General features: G+C 43.5%; 2 protein-coding genes across 2 annotated transcripts; one reads left to right on the top strand and one right to left on the bottom strand.

Annotated features, from left to right (window-relative positions):
• Positions 1 to 441: 441 nt before the first annotated feature.
• LOC311108979 (germ cell-specific gene 1-like protein) lies at positions 442 to 4,281 on the top strand (the record flags this gene model as incomplete). Its single annotated transcript, XM_084151760.1, has 6 exons — positions 442 to 637; positions 2,616 to 2,798; positions 2,883 to 2,930; positions 3,307 to 3,459; positions 3,688 to 3,799; positions 3,903 to 4,281. 6 exons carry the CDS (start codon positions 442 to 444, stop codon positions 4,279 to 4,281), a joined length of 1,071 nt encoding a protein of 356 aa, XP_084007886.1.
• Positions 4,282 to 10,621: 6,340 nt separating this feature from the next.
• Positions 10,622 to 17,392, bottom strand: LOC311116744 (recoverin-like). The gene is made up of 3 exons (XM_084157445.1): positions 16,861 to 17,392; positions 12,475 to 12,586; positions 10,622 to 11,066 (listed from the first exon to the last, which is right to left on the bottom strand). The coding sequence occupies exons 1-3, from the start codon at positions 17,239 to 17,241 to the stop codon at positions 10,978 to 10,980; spliced, it is 582 nt and encodes a 193-aa protein (XP_084013571.1). The 5' UTR covers positions 17,242 to 17,392; the 3' UTR covers positions 10,622 to 10,977.
• Positions 17,393 to 17,688: the final 296 nt, after the last annotated feature.

Below are 17,688 nucleotides of genomic sequence, written 5' to 3'. Positions count from 1 at the left end.
GACCCCTCTCCTCCGCTAAATTTGTCCATCTGTTATTTCCCATCCCTCTTTTAACTTGAAACAATCTTATCCAACTCTCTCTCTTTCCCCTTCTCTCTCTAATTTTGTTTCCCTTTGTATACTTTTTCTAATATTTTCTCTACATTGTTTTTATCTTCTCTTGTTTTTTTTTACTCTGTTCTTTCTTGTTGAAACGCTCTTTCACTGATTTCAATCAATCACCAGAACTGTCATCATCTTCTTCATCATCCTCTACATCACCAACAACAACCTCATCCTCACATACTGCTGTTGATAATTATATCCCATCTTCCTCCCTTTGTCCATCTGTCTTTCACCATCCTCTTCTTCTCCTTCCCCTGCCCTGTGTCTCTACACACTTCATCTCCTCCCGCCCTATCCCTCCTTCTTGACCTTCTCTCCCCCTCTCCCTGTGTGGCCATGTTGGAGAACATGTCTCGTCGGTCCCGCTCCCTGCTGTCCCTGTCCCTGACCACTCTGGCTCTGGCCCTGTCCATCCTGGCTCTCTGCACCTCCTACTGGTGTGAAGGGACTCACAAGGTGGTCAAGCCTCTCTGCCTGTCTCCAGTCAAGATGAGGAACTGTGGTCAGAACAACAGTGAACCCTACACCACAGGTATGCCTACGTAACTGTCACCTATGTAATTGTGATGTCATTTCCTGTGGCACTCTCAATACACCCAGTTCCAGAGTGTCATCCTAACTTATTGACCCACCCCTCGCTGTGATCATATGTATATCCTGTTACTGTCATCACTAGTCAGCCCTACGGATCCTACCAGCCCTAAGCTATTATCTAAAAGTTTGGATGTACAAGGGAGTCTGAACTGCATGAATTTGGTTGAAGTACCCATCTGAGTGTTAGATGAGTAGCAGGACAGTGTTTAACATAAGCATTACACAACTTCAACAACATGGTGACATCTGCCAGCCAATTATGACATACTGTCTTCTGACAGTTGAAACCCAATCACAACCCTCATCCAAGTGTTCCCACATGGCCAAACACCCAAAAGACACCATTCTGAATTTTTTACGCCAAACCAACTGTTTTCAAAGAAGTTGTCATTTTTGTCTTCCCAGCAGTACATTCTGGCACACTTATGTGGCCTCTTCCCCTATTGTCCCAAGGTTTATGATACTGTACATATGTAATCTACCCCCCCCCCCCCCCCCCCCCAAACCTGCCTCCACATCCCTCATTGAAAACAACTTTGCTCTGAGCTGTAATCTGCTGGGTGTGAGGAATGCAAATTAATCCTGGTGTTTTGTTCTGTCCTCTCTGCTCCCTGGTCTGTATTGTGCATAATCCAGTGAGATTGAGATTAACAGCTCTATAACCATACATTAATCCAGTTAGAGAGCTGTAGCTGTCGTGTACAGTATGTACTCTGGCCAGAGCCCAGCACCTCTAACCACAGCAAGAGGCTCACCTGACGCACACGCTCACACACATGCACGTGAATACACACCCACGCTCACACACATGCACGTGAATCCACACACCACGCTCACACACATGTACGTGAATCCACACCCACGCTCACACACATGAACGTGAATACACACCAACGCTCACACACATGCACGTGAATACACACCCACGCTCACAAACATGCACGTGAATCCACACCCACGCTCACACACATGCATGTGAATACACACCCACGCTCACACACATGCATGTGAATACACACCTACACTCACAAACATGCATGTGAATACACACCCACGCTCACACACATGCACGTGAATACACATCCATGCTCACACACATGCACGTGAATACACACCCACGCTCACACACATGCACGTGAATACACATCCACATCCACGCTCACAAACATGCACGTGAATACACATCCACGCTCACAAACATGCACGTGAATACACACCCACGCTCACACACATGCACGTGAATACACATCCATGCTCACACACATGCACGTGAATACACACCCACGCTCACACACATGCACGTGAATACACACCTACGCTCACACACATGCATGTGAATACACAAATACACACACACACTTAGTAACACATGTCGCTGATCCTGTCTGAGTTATGTTATAAAAACCTTAGTGTTGTAGACAATGGGGTATAGATTTGGGAGTAAATCCATTTAGAGGGATTACATTTAATGTGAGTCTTACTACAAAGATAGGAGTGATATGCTGACCCAGTGTCATTCACAAGAAATGGGATGAGATTTCAATCAATCCCTACTGGGCATAGGCGTTAATTCAACGTCTATTTCACATCAACGTTGATTCAACCAGTGTGTGCCCAGTGGGTCACTTCTTAGAAAGGATAAGAGGAAGACATCTGGGTTTTACTCAGAATGTTCAGGTATGTGTTGTGTAGAACAAATATGGACGTTAGGGAGGTGAACAAAAATATATTTTTCCACTGTCATCAGATGGATACCAAGAGAATATTCTACTCTGAGAGCCCAAATCAGAACCCATACAACAGAACCCTGTCCCCACAGAGGAAATATTATATTCTACTCTCAGAGAGCCCAAATCAGAACCCATACAACAGAACCCTGTCCCCACAGAGGAAATATAATATTCTACTCTCCTCAGAGAGCCCAACTCAGAACCCGTACAATAGAACCCTGTCCCCGCAGAGGAGAGATGAACTGGCTAAGATCCGCAAGAGACAGCTAGACAATGCTGTTCACTACATCTGGGAGACAGGAGAGGACAAGTACACCTTCAGATACTTCCACACTGGCTTCTGGGAGAGCTGTGAGAAACACATTGATGGTGAGAAAGGCTACAAGTGCTCTTTACTTTTCTCTCTCACAAAAAGTTGTAAACCGCTAATATTGTTCCAATTCTTTCCTCTAGGTGAGAAGTGTCGCAGCTTTATTGAGCTGACTCCTGGTGAAACACAAGGTTTGTCCGCTCTCTCTCTCTCTCTCTCTCTCGCTGCCTGTGGTGTCTAGTTTTACATGTTGAGGATGGGCGTCCCATTGATACATGTGTGTTTGTGTGGTATGGTTTTACTATCCTTGTGGGGACCAGATGTCTTCACAACGATAGTAAAACAAGGAACATTTGGACAAGTGGGGACGTTCAGACAAGTGGGGACAAGGAAAAGGGCTATTTTAGGCTTAGGGGTTAGGTCTAGGGTTACAGTTAGGGTTTTGAGGTTAAGGTTAGGATTAGGTCAAAGGTTTAGGGTTAGGAGTTAGGGAAAATAGGATTTTGAATGGGAATCAATTGTTTGGTCCCCACAAGGATAGTAAAACAAATGTGTGTGTGTCTGCAGGTGTGTTATGGCTATCGGTGATATCTGAGTTCACTTACATTGGTCTATTGGGAATGGGCTTTCTGTTGATGTGGCTGGAGCTGTTGTGTTCCCATAAGGAGATACACGCTCTCAAAATCAACGCCTATGCTGCCATCTGCACCGTACTGTCAGGTAACGCCTCCACTCCTTCAATTTCTCCTTAACCTCCCTCCCTCCGTTGTCTTTACTGCATCTTCCTCTGGAGCACTTCTCTTGAGCACTTCTCTTGTTCATATCCTTTTCTACACCTCCAGACTTCACCTCTTTATCTCTGTCTGCCTCTCCCATCCTCTAGCCAAGATGTTGAATTAATTCATCAATGAAACAGTAAATCAATGCTTTTCTCTCTCCCCCCTCCAGGTCTGATGGGGATGGTGGCCCACATGATGTACACCACAGTGTTCCAGATGACCGTCATTGTTGGCCCTAAAGACTGGAGGCCTCAGACCTGGGACTACGGCTGGTCATTCGCGTGGGTATTCATTCACACTCCTAGTAGTGAATAGTAGAGACCCTTCTTTCATATGACTCTCTCTCTAATGACCCCTCCCTCTCTCTCTGTGGTCTCTCCTCAGCTTGGCGTGGATCTCCTTCAGCTGTTGTATGGGAGCTGCAGTCTTCACCCTCAACTCTTACACCAAGACCATCATCGAGCTGCGCCACAAACAGAGGCTCCGATTGGAGGAGGCCCGCGCCGCCAGCCACGCCCCTCCCTATGACGAGGTGGTGCCCGGGGGCGGGCTCTACTCTGTCCGTGGCCTATTGCAGTGCCCGGAAGGGATGATTGACGTGGCGTGGGCGCCTGACGGGACCGTGATGGGGGTGGGGAACGGGGATGTACCAACTCTGGTGTTGGTAGGGGGGTGTGGGCCGGAGGGCTGTGAGGACTGTGAGAGAGAGATGGATGAGATGGAGGAGGCCATGGAGAGGGAAAGAGCTGATTCGCCCTGTTAATAAGAGATGGGTGGGGCTAAAGAGACCAGAGGAGGACTATGGGTAATGTAGTCACATTACAGGTACTGTATATGCAGCTTGAGCTCTCAAAATGGAAAGAGTGAGACAGAGACAGTGACAGAGTGAGACAGAGACAGAGAAAGAGTGAGACAGAGAAAGAGTGAGACAGAGAAAGAGTGAGACAGAGAAAGAGTGAGACAGAGAAAGAGTGAGACAGAGAAAGAGTGAGACAGAGAAAGAGTGAGACTGAGAAAGTGGGAGGGGAATAGTTCTGACATAAGATATGAGAGAGAGGGAATTCTGATATAATTATCTTGCACTGCTTGTGGGGAAGAAGCAGAACTTGATGGACATTGGACACAGGAACTGTGTTGGCTGTAAGAGCAGAACTTGATGGACATTGGACACAGGAACTGTGTTGGCTGTAAGAGCAGAACTTGATGGACATTGGACACAGGAACTGTGTTGGCTGTAAGAGCTACAGTATCCCCACATTGACATTTAACAGAGATCACCTTGACATACATGGTTTGTGCTAACACTCCTCAAATTGTCATTAATTAATACAATAGTGCCTAATGGTAAGGGATTGTTATACAGTATACATGTATGTAAATGTATCCATGTTGGAAATAGTTTTACCATAAGTATCCAATACTTTCTGACCTTTGTAAAACATGCTTTTCACTTTGTCTGAATGGGTCCCGTTCTGAACCTGTAAAATAAACAATAATCTCTGTGTCCATCTGAAGTGGAACTGATGTTATTCATGCACTCCCAGCCCTCCTTCCCCCTCCTCTCCTATAGGAGACATAGACCATATCTGCATTTCTCTATCTCTCTGTGCTAGCTCTACTGTAGATCTCTCTGTATTTCTCTATCTCTCTGTGGTAGCTCTACTGTAGATCTCTCTGTATTTATATATCTCTCTGTGGTAGCTCTACTGTAGATCTCTCTGTATTTCTCTATCTCTCTGTGGTAGCTACTGTAGATCTCTCTGTATTTCTCTATCTCTCTGTGGTAGCTCTACTGTAGATCTCTCTGTATTTCTCTATCTCTCTGTGCTAGCTCTACTGTAGATCTCTCTGTATTTCTCTATCTCTCTGTGGTAGCTCTACTGTAGATCTCTCTGTATTTATCTCTCTCTCTGTGCTAGCTCTACTGTAGATCTCTCTGTATTTCTCTATCTCTCTGTGGTAGCTACTGTAGATCTCTCTGTATTTCTCTATCTCTCTGTGCTAGCTCTACTGTAGATCTCTCTGTATTTCTCTATCTCTCTGTGGTAGCTACTGTAGATCTCTCTGTATTTCTCTGTCTGTGGTAGCTACTGTAGATCGCTCTGTATTTTATTTTATTGTATTTATTTAACCTTTATTTAACCAGGAAAAGTCAATTGAGACCCAGAGTCTCTTTTTCAAGGGATACCTGGCCAAGAAGGCAGTAACAATCAATACATTACAGAATTAAAACATACAACAATACAATACAATTCAACAACATGATCCAGCCTAAAACAAGCATTTACACTCCTCTGTAACATAGTCTCCCATCAACATTTTAAATTCATTCACTGGCACTAACATATCTACAGTACCAGTCAAAAGTTTGGACACACCTATTTGTTCAAGGGTTTTTCTTTATTTTTACTATTTTCTACATTGTAGAATAATAGTGAAGACATCAAAACTATGAAATAACACATTTGGAATCATGTTGTAACCAAAAAAGTGTTAAACAAGATTCTTCAAAGTAGCCACCCTTTGCCTTGATGACAGCTGAGCACTTGTTGGCTGCTTTTCCTTCACTCTGCGGCCCAACTCATCCCAAACCATCTCAGTTGGGTTAAGGTCGGATGATTGTGGAGGCCAGGTCATCTGATGCAGCACTCCATCACTCTCCTTTTTGGTCAAATAGCCCTTACACAGCCTGGAGGTGTGTTGGGTCATTGTCCTGTTGAAAAACAAATGATAGTCCAACTAAGCGCAAACCAGATGGGATGGCGTATCGCTGCAGAATGCTGTGGTATCCGTGCTGGATAAGTGTGCCTTGAATTCTAAATAAATCACTGACAGTGTCACGAGCAAAGCACCATCACACCTCTTCCTCCATGCTTCACGGTGGGAACCACACATGCGGAGATCATCTGTTCACCTACTCTGCATCTCACAAAGCCATGGCGGTTGGAACCAAAAATCTCAAATTTGGACTCATCAGACCAAAGGACAGATTTCCACAGGTCTAATGTCCATTGCTTGTGTTTCTTGGCCAATGCAAGTCTCTTCTTCTTATCAGTGTCCTTTAGTAGTGGTTTCTTTGCAGCAATTCGACCATAAAAGCCTGATTCACGTAGTCTCCTCTGAACAGTTGATGTTGAGATGTGTCTGTTACTTGAACTCTGTGAAGCATTTATTTGGGTTGCAATTTGTGAGGCTGGTAACTCTAATGAACTTATCCTCTGCATACTCTGAGTCTTCCATTCCTGTGGCGGTCCTCATGAGAACCAGTTTCATCATAGCGCTTTATGGTTTTTGCGACTGCACTTGAAGAAACTTTCAAAGTTCTTGAAATTCTCCGGATTGACTGATCTTCATGTCTTAAAGTAATGATGGACTGTGATTTCTCTTTGCTTATTTGAGCTGTTCTTGCCATAATATGGACTTGGTATTTTTCCAAATAGGGCTATCTTCTGTATACCACCCCTACCTTGTCACAACACAACAGATTGGCTCAAATGCATTAAGAAGGAAAGACATTTCACAAATTAACTTTTAACAAGGCACACCTGTTAATTGAAATGCATTCCAGGTGACTACCTCATGAAGCTGGTTGAGAGAATGCCAAGAGTGTGCAAAGCTGTCATCAAGGAAAAGGGTGGCTACTCAATCGAAATATAAAATATATTTTCATTTGTTTAACAATTTTTTGGTTACTACATGATTCCATATGTGTTATTTCATAGTTTTGATGTCTTCACTATTATTCTACAATGTAGAAAAACCCTTGAATGAGTGGGTGTGACCAAACGTTTGACTGGTACTGTAGATGAAGCGTGGATTGTAGACTATTCCATGCTTCTGGTGCACAAGACAAGAAGGCAGTCTTGCGTAATGCTGTAAATGTCCTGGGGACTTTAAGTAGCAACCACCTAGCAGACTGGGTATGGTGACTGCTTGTGTTGAAGGAGACCAGACTACAGAGGTAAAGAGGGAGTTTACCCAAAAGGGCTTTGTAGATGAACACATACAAATTTAGCTTTGTGTGCATTTGAAATGATGTCCAATCCACCATTTGGTACAAGGTGCAATGGTGGGTGAATGACTTGGTATTTGTAATAAAGTGCAATTATGCATGATAAACAGAGTCCAGTCTCTGTAAGACAGAGGAGGCTGCATGCACATACAACAAGTCACCATAATCAATTACAAAATTAATTATATTTCTCTATCTCTCTGTGGTAGCTACTGTAGATCTCTCTGTATTTCTCTATCTCTCTGTGGTAGCTCTACTGTAGATCTCTCTGTTGTTACACCCCCCCCCCCAATAGTTTCCCGTGTGTATCAAGAATGGTCCACCACCCAAAGGACATCCAGCCAACTTGACACAACTGTGGGAAGCATTGGAGTCAACATGGGTCAGCATCAATGTGGAGCGCTTTTGACACCTTGTGGAGTCCATGCCCTGATGAATTGAGACTGTTCTGAAGACAAAAGGGGGGGGGGGGGGCTCAATATTAGGGGCTGACCACCACTATGTGTGTAAGACACTGTAAATGAGCTATTAGTTAATCAATACGCAAGCATTGGACATGAGGACACAAGTCAGAGAATTCCCCTGCAGATAGACAGACAAATAAGAGAGAGATTGAAAGAGCGATAGAGATGGAAAGATTACAGAGAATTTGTTTCTGTCTGCTTTCCGATGTTGAACAGAAGATTATGACAGTAATCCCGAGTTGGATGGAGAGAAGGAGGGAACAACTGAGGAGGGAAGGGAGGAGTAAGGAGGGAGGGGGAGGAGGATGTGGGGGTCAAGAAACAGCCTTGGAAAGAAATATAGGAACACGGACACACTTTTGCACGCACAGGCATGTATAATACATTATAATACACACACAGCATGTATGTTCATGGTGTCAGAAAATCCGGGATTAACTGACCATGTGTAAATATGATCAAAAACATAAGACCCTTGTCCTTTGTTTGTGAATCACATATTTGAATACACAAAGTCACTGTTTGGACAATAGGAACCATATAGAAACCCTACTATTCTTACTGAAAACAGACTCTTTTTAGGTCACACACTAATTTGTGGGAGATAAAGGACACACACACACAATTATTTGCTATACACAGAATTTATGACAAAAACTTTAATCCACCATATGCAGTGTACAGCTCTTTGACTAAAAACAATAAGACAATTGTAGGATAAAAATCTAAAAGCCAGCATCACAACCATGCAAATTCCTAATGTAGAAAAAGGTTTGATATTCTACAGATTTTCAGTTCCTTTTCCTAAATACCTGTGTCCAAACTGTTATCGTTTATCACATTTGCACACTTCAAGTGTTCCTTCAACAGCGACACCATTTAGAGCTTCTTAGAATAATTCAATTTATAGAATGAACAATTAACAAATGATCAAGTACATGTGTATTCAGGACAGTGCAAAACACTAGACAACCATTACTTTTTCACAATCAGCTTAGAGTACCAAAAAGCCATTTTAACTTCAATCCGATAGGAAAACAGCATTTAGCAGGAATGTTGTATCAATATACAAAGAAAGAAATAAATACAGTGGGGAGAACAAGTATTTGATACACTGCCGATTTTGCAGGTTTTCCTACTTACAATGCATGTAGAGGTCTGTAATTTTTTATCATAGGTACACTTCAACTGTGAGAGACGGAATCTAAAACAGAAATCCAGAAAATCACATTGTCTGATTTTTAAGTAATTAATTTGCATTTTATTGCATGACATAAGTATTTGATACATCAGAAAAGCAGAACTTAATATTTGGTACAGAAACCTTTGTTTGCAATTACAGAGATCATACGTTTCCTGTAGGTCTTGACCAGGTTTGCACACACTGCAGCAGGGATTTTGGCCCACTCCTCCATACAGACCTTCTCCAGATCCTTTCAGCTCCCTCCAAAGATTTTCTATTGGGTTAAGGTCTGGAGACTGGCTAGGCCACTCCAGGACCTTGAGATGCTTCTTACGGAGCCACTCCTTAGTTGCCCTGGCTGTGTGTTTCGGGTCGTTGTCATGCTGGAAGACCCAGCCACGACCCATCTTCAATGCTCTTACTGAGGGAAGGAGGTTGTTGGCCAAGATCTCGCGATACATGGCCCCATCCATCCTCCCCTCAATACGGTGCAGTTGTCCTGTCCCCTTTGCAGAAAAGCATCCCCAAAGAATGATGTTTCCACCTCCATGCTTCACGGTTGGGATGGTGTTCTTGGGGTTGTACTCATCCTTCTTCTTCCTCCAAACACGGCGAGTGGAGTTTAGACCAAAAAGCTCAATTTTTGTCTCATCAGACCACATGACCTTCTCCCATTCCTCCACTGGATCATCCAGATGGTCATTGGCAGACTTCAGACGGGCCTGGACATGCGCTGGCTTGAGCAGGGGGACCTTGCGTGCGCTGCAGGATTTTAATCCATGACGGCGTAGTGTGTTACTAATGGTTTTCTTTGAGACTGTGGTCCCAGCTCTCTTCAGGTCATTGACCAGGTCCTGCCGTGTAGTTCTGGGCTGATCCCTCACCTTCCTCATGATCATTGATGCCCCACAAGGTGACATCTTGCATGGAGCCCCAGACCGAGGGTGATTGACCGTCATCTTGAACTTTTTCCATTTTCTAATAATTGCGCCAACAGTTATTGCCTTCTCACCAAGCTGCTTGCCTATTGTCCTGTAGCCCATCCCAGCCTTGTGCAGGTCTACAATTTTATCCCTGATGTCCTTACACAGCTCTCTGGTCTTGGCCATTGTGGAGAGGTTGGAGTCTGTTTGATTGAGTGTGTGGACAGGTGTCTTTTATACAGGTAACGAGTTCAAACAGGTGCAGTTAATACAGGTAATGAGTGGAGAACAGGAGGGCTTCTTAAAGAAAAACTAACAGGTCTGTGAGAGCCGGAATTCTTACTGGTTGGTAGGTGATCAAATACTTATGTCATGCAATAAAATGCAAATTAATTATTTACAAATCATACAATGTGATTTTCTGGATTTTTGTTTTAGATTCCGTCTCTCACAGTTGAAGTGTACCTATGATAAAAAATTACAGACCACTACATGCTTTGTAAGTAGGAAAACCTGCAAAATCGGCAGTGTATCAAATACTTGTTCTCCCCACTGTATATTTGTGCCTCAATTATTCTGTAGTGTTTATATTGCATCACATACTAATTACAATAGCGGCCGTCTACCTTCATATTTATCCCCTTGGGTCATAAAACAGCCTCAATCCAATAAAAATACATGCACAGACAGACATGTATACTTTAACCAACATAAACCCCTACTTTATCAGAAGGTACAGTGAAGACAATTAAGACACCGCCATACAAGAGTATTTACACAGAAGGGAAAGACAGAACATTAGAATACAATGACAGTGATAGAGGATGAGGAGAAGAAAGAGTGTGTGAGGGAGGAAGAGGTAAAGAAGAAGGGATGACTAGTCAGTGATGGGTTCGTAGTGGATGAGACGCATGGCGTTTTCGTTCTCGGTCACCCCCTTGATGAACTCTCCCTCCGCCAACCGGTCTGAGAGAGCGCGAGAGAGACAGCGAGTGAGAGACAGAGACAGAGAGCAAAAGAGAGACAGAGAGAGAGAGAGAGACATTGGAAATAATTAACAAAAAAACAGAGCAAACTAGAATGCTATTTGGCCCTAAACAGAGAGTGCACATTGGCACCGTGACTGACCCAAAATTAAGGAAAGCTTTGACTATGGACAGACTCAGTGAGCATAGCCTTGCTATTGAGAAAGGTCACCGTAGACAGACCTGGCTCTCAAGAGAAGACAGGTTATGTGCACACTGCCCACAAAATGAGGTTGAAACTGAGCTGCACTTCCTAACCTCCTGCCAAATGTATGACCATATTAGAGACACATATTTCCCTCAGATTACACAGATCCACAAAGAATTGGAAAACAAACCCAATTTTGATCAACTCCCATATCTATTGGGTGAAATACCACAGTGTGCAATCACAGCAGCAAGATTTGTGACCTGTTGCCACAAGAAAAGGGCAACCAGTGAAGAACAAACACCATTGTAAATACAACCCATATTTATTTATTTTCCCTTTTGTACTTTAACTATTTGCACATCATTACAACACCGTATTCAGACATAATATGACATTTGAAATGTCTTTATTCTTTTGGAACTTGTGTGAGTGTAATATTTACTGTTCACTTTTTATTGTTTATTTCACTTTTGTTTATCCATTTCACTTGCTATGGCAATGTAAACATGTTTCCCATGCCAATAAAACCCTTAAATTGAGTTGAATTGAGAGAGAGAGAGAGAGAGAGAGAGAGAGAGAGAGAGAGAGAGAGAGAGAGAGAGAGAGAGAAATAAATAAATAAATAAATAAAGGGAGAGAGAGAGAGAGAGAGAGAGAGAGAGAGAGAGAGAGAGAGAGAGAGAGAGAGAGAGAAAAATAAATATAGGGAGACAGAGAGAGAGAGAAGTTGTAAAATGTAGCCTACTACTTCACAGCTGATTAGTGTTTGACCCTGTAATCTTCCTCAGGGGGATTGTTGTGTACCACACTGTACTGTATGTGTACTGTACATACCATTTGTCAGTAGTTCTTCAACAGTACATACTGTATGTCTTTGCATTTGGCTCAATAAGATTAAACATTTTCTGTGGAAAAAGCAATGTTTTGGTAGGGAATGAATCCCCAGGTGGGTGGTGGGTGTATGTCCTTAAACCAAAGGGCAACTCTCCTGTAAGAGATCACATGGTGAAGAACGTAATCTGTGTACGCTGGACGGACGTCCTACAGGAGAAACAGCTGCTGAGCAAAGAACATAATGACATAAAACCTTTCCTTTCATTACCACAACAACACAAGTCACAACAACCTGCTGTGAACCTGTGTGTGTGTGTGTGTGTGTGTGTGTGTGTGCGTGCATGCGTGTTTGTTTGTCTCTTACCGTTGTCTGGTTTCTCAAAGAATCCCCACAGTTTGTTGGCTCTCTTCTCTGGTGTATTCTCGTCGGCCGGTAACTTGGGCAGATCTTCCTTGGGGATTAGGTTAAAGATGGCCTGAGAGAGAGAGAGAGAGAGAGAGAGAGAGAAGAGAGAGAGAGAGAGAGAGAGAGAGAGAGAGAGAGAGAGAGAGAGAGAGAGAGAGAGAGAGAGAGAGAGAGAGAGAGCGAGATCGACAGGAGAGAGAGAGGAGAGAGAGAGAGAGAGAGAGAGAGAGAGTAGGGGAACAGATAAAGGAAGATTGCAAAGACTTCTTTTACATATCTACAAGTTCAGAATACTGTATATGGCATATGATCTGCTACAGTTCACATGTATCACTTAGTTGGTGCCTGCAGCCTCTCATCATAGCCTTAACATGGGTCTGTGTGTGTGTTGGGCATCCCAATACATGTTTTTTACAACACGTCTGAAGGGAACCAACTTGACCACTAGAGAAACCCATTTGACCACTCCTGTGCGTCATTATTTACAAGTTAGCTTGTCTTGTCTTTTCTAAGATTCACTTTCACTTACATTATATATGGAACTACATCAATTGCCCACATTATTTAAAGATAAACTATTTAAAGATAAACGTTTGACCTACTTTATTGAATGGATGTTTAGAAAACTTCCTGGGACACATCATATTCAGCTCTCTGAGATAGTCAGAGATGTGTTCTGCCCTACCAAGCAAAAGAGCAGTAACTGCTTATAGAGTGAAACTGAGAAAAATGACTTTAAATTGCCTAAATTAATTGTAGGCAGATAATTGGAGTTGTGGTTATATGTTGTCTTACTATGAGGTTATTTTGTATTCATATTGACCCTGACCTCTGACATTACCTTTGGCCCTAGACAGGGTTCAGCCTTCTTGCCTGGAATACGTTTCCATGACAATTCATTTTTTACACAAACTTGTGTTCATAGATTTACTTCTTGCTTGGTACGCCCACTGGAATATGTTTCCATGACAATTCATTTTTTACACAAACTTGTTCATAGACACACTACATGGCCAAAAGAATGTGGTCACCCCTTCAAATTAGTGGATTCGGCTATTTCAGCCACACCTGTTGCTGACAGGTGTATAAAATCGAGCACAGAGCCATGCAATCTCTATAGACAAACATTGGCAGTAGAATGGCCCGTACTGAAGAGCTCAGTAACTTTTAACGTGGCACCGTCATAGGATGCCACTTTTCCAACAAGTCAGTTCGTAAAATGTCTGCCCTGTAGAGCTGCCCCGGTCAACTGTAAGTGCTGTTATTGTGAAGTGCAAACGTCTAGGAGCAACAAGGGCTCAGCCGCGAAGTGGTAGGCCACGCAAGCTCACAGAACGGGACTGCTGAGTGCTGAAGCATGTAGCATGTAAAAATTTTGCAACACTCACTACCGAGTTCAAAACTGCCTCTGGAAGCAACGTCAGCACAATAACTGTTTGTCGGAAGCTTCATGAAATGGGTTTCCATGGCCGAGCAGCCGCACACAAGCCTAAGATCACCATGCGCAATGCCAAGCATCGGCTGGAGTGGTGTAAAGCTCGCCGCCATTGGACTCTGGAGTGATGGAGGAATAATGGCCTGGGGCTATTTTTCATGGTTCGGGCGAGGCCCCTTAGTTCCAGTGAAGGGAAATCATAACGCTACAGCATACAATGACATTCTAGACGATTCTGTGCTTCCAACTTTGTGGCAACAGTTTGGGGAAGGCCCTTTCCTGTTTCAGCATGACAATGCCCCTGTGCACATAGCGAGGTCCATACAGAAATGGTTTGTCAAGATCAGTGTGGAAGAAATCGACTGGCTTGCACAGAGCCCTGACTTCAACCCCATCGAGCACCAACATCAGTGCCCGACCTCACTAATGCTCTTGTGGCTGAATGAAAGCAATTCCCCGCAGCAATGTTCCAACATCTAGTTGAAAGCCTTCCCAGAAGCGTGGAGGCTGTTATAGCAGCAAAAGGGGGGTCCAACTCCATATTAATGCCCATGATTTTGGAATGAGATGTTTGACGAGCACGTGTCCACATACCTTTGGCTATTTAGTGTATTTGTATGTCATACAGTGTCATGTACTGTAGCAGTAACTGCAGCCCAAAGCTCAGTGAAGCCAAGGTAAAACACAGTAACTGACTTGAGTGATTGCAGTTACTGCTTTTTTCCCTTGGTTTCACTGTAACTTTTTCCAGTTACTGCAAACACAACACAGTGGAGGCAGGATATTTGTCCACGTGATAAAGCAGGCAGTTACTGCTCTTTTGGTTTGTAAGGCAGGTGAAGGCACCTGCATAAAGGAATGACCTGCAGTTTGTATTGCACACATATCATGGGTTATTTAGCCAATCAAGTGCTATTTCAAAATTATGTGATTTTGCAATGACAATCAAAATCTAATAAATCTACTGTAATAACAGATTATAGACCTATGGTGTAAATTATCCACAATAAAGTCAATAGTCAATCGGGGGCCATCTGAGTGTAACAGAATGGGAATGGGAGTGACTGTGCACTTTAGAGTCAGGCCTTAAAGCTTTGTCCCACATAGAGACAGGAACCACTCATCTCTCACACTTAAAACACCCAGATTAACGTGGATTATCGCCAAGATGTCCTCCTCCTTTTTCTTCCCCCCCTCCCTCCCTCCCTCCCTCCCTCTGCCCTGTTTGGTTTAGGCTGAGTATTTCCTAAGGTTAATTTAGTGTTTTACCCCCTAGGCCTAATCCAAGATTGGAATTGGGTGAAATGATCCTAGATCTGTGCCTAAAGCCAACTTTTACCAGAGGAGGGTTGGCTTGGCAGGCTATTCAGTACAGCCTATATAGTACAGCCAGTTCCCCGTTGCCCTGACAATTATAATCTTGACAGAGAATAAACACATTTTGGTGCCAGTACGGTACACTAACACTGGGGGAGGGGTGGTGCAATACATGCTCATTGGCAATCTGCCAGGGACAGACAGACAGACGCAGGCTCACCTCAGGGCAAAGGTACTGGACACTATTTACCTCTCCATCCCTCCCTCCCGCCTCCATCCCTCCCTCCAACTGCACCGTTCCCACAGCCACTGCTACACTTCTACTTATCTATCAGCTGGGATAGAAAAAGGCTAATGGAAATGACTGTTGGTCTTGGCCAGTGTTGTTCAACATTGATTCTGGGCCAGGGCCAGGGCACCCACTGGGTATGCTGGATTTCACTCCAGCTCGGCATCACTTCGGCTGCGTTTACACAAGCAGCCCAATTCTGATATTTTTTCCACTAATTGGTCTTTCAACCAATCAAATCAGCTCTGAAAAAGATCTGCTGTGAAAAGATCTGATGCGTTTGGTCAAAAGACAAATTAGTGGGAAAAAGATCAGAATTGGACTGCCTGTGTAAACGCTGCCTAAGATACTAATTAATAACTCAGCTTAGAACCAATGAGCTAAATGACGTTGAGAGTAAACTATTTTAGAAATACTATTTTGAGACAAATGGTGGTCTGCCAATTCAACTAAGCCTTGTTAATGGGAGTAATTGGTAAGCAAAAAAATAAACTGCATACAGTGGGTTAAATTGAGAAACCCTGTTCTAGGCAACATGGGCTGTGTTCACACAGGCAGCCCAATTATAACCTTTTTTACACTAATTGTTCTTTTGACCAATCACATTAGATCTTTTCACGTCAGCTCTTTTTCAGAGCTGATCTGATTGGTCAAAAGACCAATTAGTGAAAAAAATATCAGAATTGGGCTGCCTGTCTAAACGCAGCCATAACTGGGGATGTGTTACTTAGTTGATTATCTACAGACTACATACTTTAGCCCCTGAATAAGTACAGAAACATGGGGACCACAGTAAGTACAGTTGCCTACATTTTCTGGATGCTAAATCATTAATCTCGTGGATTATCAGGAAGGATTGGGTGGCTGAAATGGGCAAGAGCTCTACATTAGCTAATTGATGATTAGGACTGGGACCTACATACCGAGGAAAAGACGATCACTTTTGACCACAGACTGATTTCTGATGATATATAATATATAGACAGGACCTACATTTGAGAAAAGTCATATTCCCAGAAGACCACCATTTGTTCTCCTAAAAAAGCATCACAAAATGTTATGGCTTGTTTTTTTTGTTGTCAATTTGTAGGTGACCCACTTTTCCCATGCTACATACTGTAAATGCTAGAAAAATCTGCTCCTTTGTATGCCTATATCCACAATTCCTCCTTGTCCCATCTTCAAAATTATCCTCACCATCATTGATTGTTGTAAGAAGGTTCCCGTACCCAGTGGTTTGGGGTTGGATATCTTCTCTTGCCCCTTAATAGTTAAGGGTTAGAATCTTTTCTTGATCACTCACCTGGCAGATGACTTCCACTTCTGTCTTGGTGATGTATCCGTTCTTGTCCACGTCGAATAGTGAGAAGGCCCACTCCAGCTTCCTCGTCGTCTTCCCGCTGGAGGTCATGTGCAGTGCAATGATGTATTCCTTGAAGTCCAGAGTGCCGTCCTCGTTGGTGTCGAACGAACGGAACACATGCTGAGCGTAGGTCTTGGCTTCGCTATCGGGGAAGAAGCGCTCGTAGATCCTCTCGAACTCCTCTGGCGATATGCGTCCAGTGGGACACTGCTTCTGGAAGTTCTCGTACCACTGGCACAGCTCGTTCTCCGTGAACTTGGTGTTGAGCTTCAGGTCCTCCAGGATCTCCTTTGAAATAGCACTACTCTTGGCGTTCCCCATCGTAGTAGACTGTACTGTGTCTCTCTGTTATTGTCGAAGGCTCTCTGAAGTAGGGCCTTTTTGAGTCACTGATCCGTCTTTTGTTTGGGTAAAATCCTCTGGTACTGTGGCTCTTCCTTTCCTTCCGTTGACTCAGCTGTCCAGTCCAAATGATTCCTGAAATAGTTACAAATAGATATTGTCCAACAAGCACAGCACAATCAGATCTCTACAATGACTGGAGTGTTACCCAGTGTACCACTAGGAACCATACATCAACAAAACCCTTCACTATCAGGGAGAAAGAACAGAGAGGGAGGCAGAGCAAAGAGACATGACCTACCCGTGTCAGCAGTAGAGAGAGTATGAAGTGATGTGTTAGGGATGGACTGATGTCATTCTGATGGGTGACGTAGATAGATAGATAGAGGGAGGGATGAGGGGGGTGGAATTAGACTGCTACCTTTG

This window comes from Coregonus lavaretus, assembly GCF_964263955.1.
Source record: "Coregonus lavaretus genome assembly, chromosome: 3".
NCBI lineage: Eukaryota > Metazoa > Chordata > Actinopteri > Salmoniformes > Salmonidae > Coregonus > Coregonus lavaretus.
The sequence above is the reverse complement of the archived record's forward strand: the minus strand, read 5'-3'. Positions and strand labels throughout refer to the sequence as shown.

What these genes read in the sequence shown, in the direction of transcription:
- LOC311116744 (XM_084157445.1), bottom strand. Translation starts at nt 17,241, where the DNA reads ATGGGGAACGCCAAGAGTAGTGCTATTTCAAAGGAGATCCTGGAGGAC. An exon ending in AAGTGGAAGTCATCTGCCAG is followed by an intron (nt 12,587 to 16,860) that starts GTGAGTGATCAA and finishes TCTCTCTCTCAG; the next exon opens with GCCATCTTTAACCTAATCCC. An exon ending in CTTTGAGAAACCAGACAACG is followed by an intron (nt 11,067 to 12,474) that starts GTAAGAGACAAA and finishes GCGCTCTCTCAG; the next exon opens with ACCGGTTGGCGGAGGGAGAG.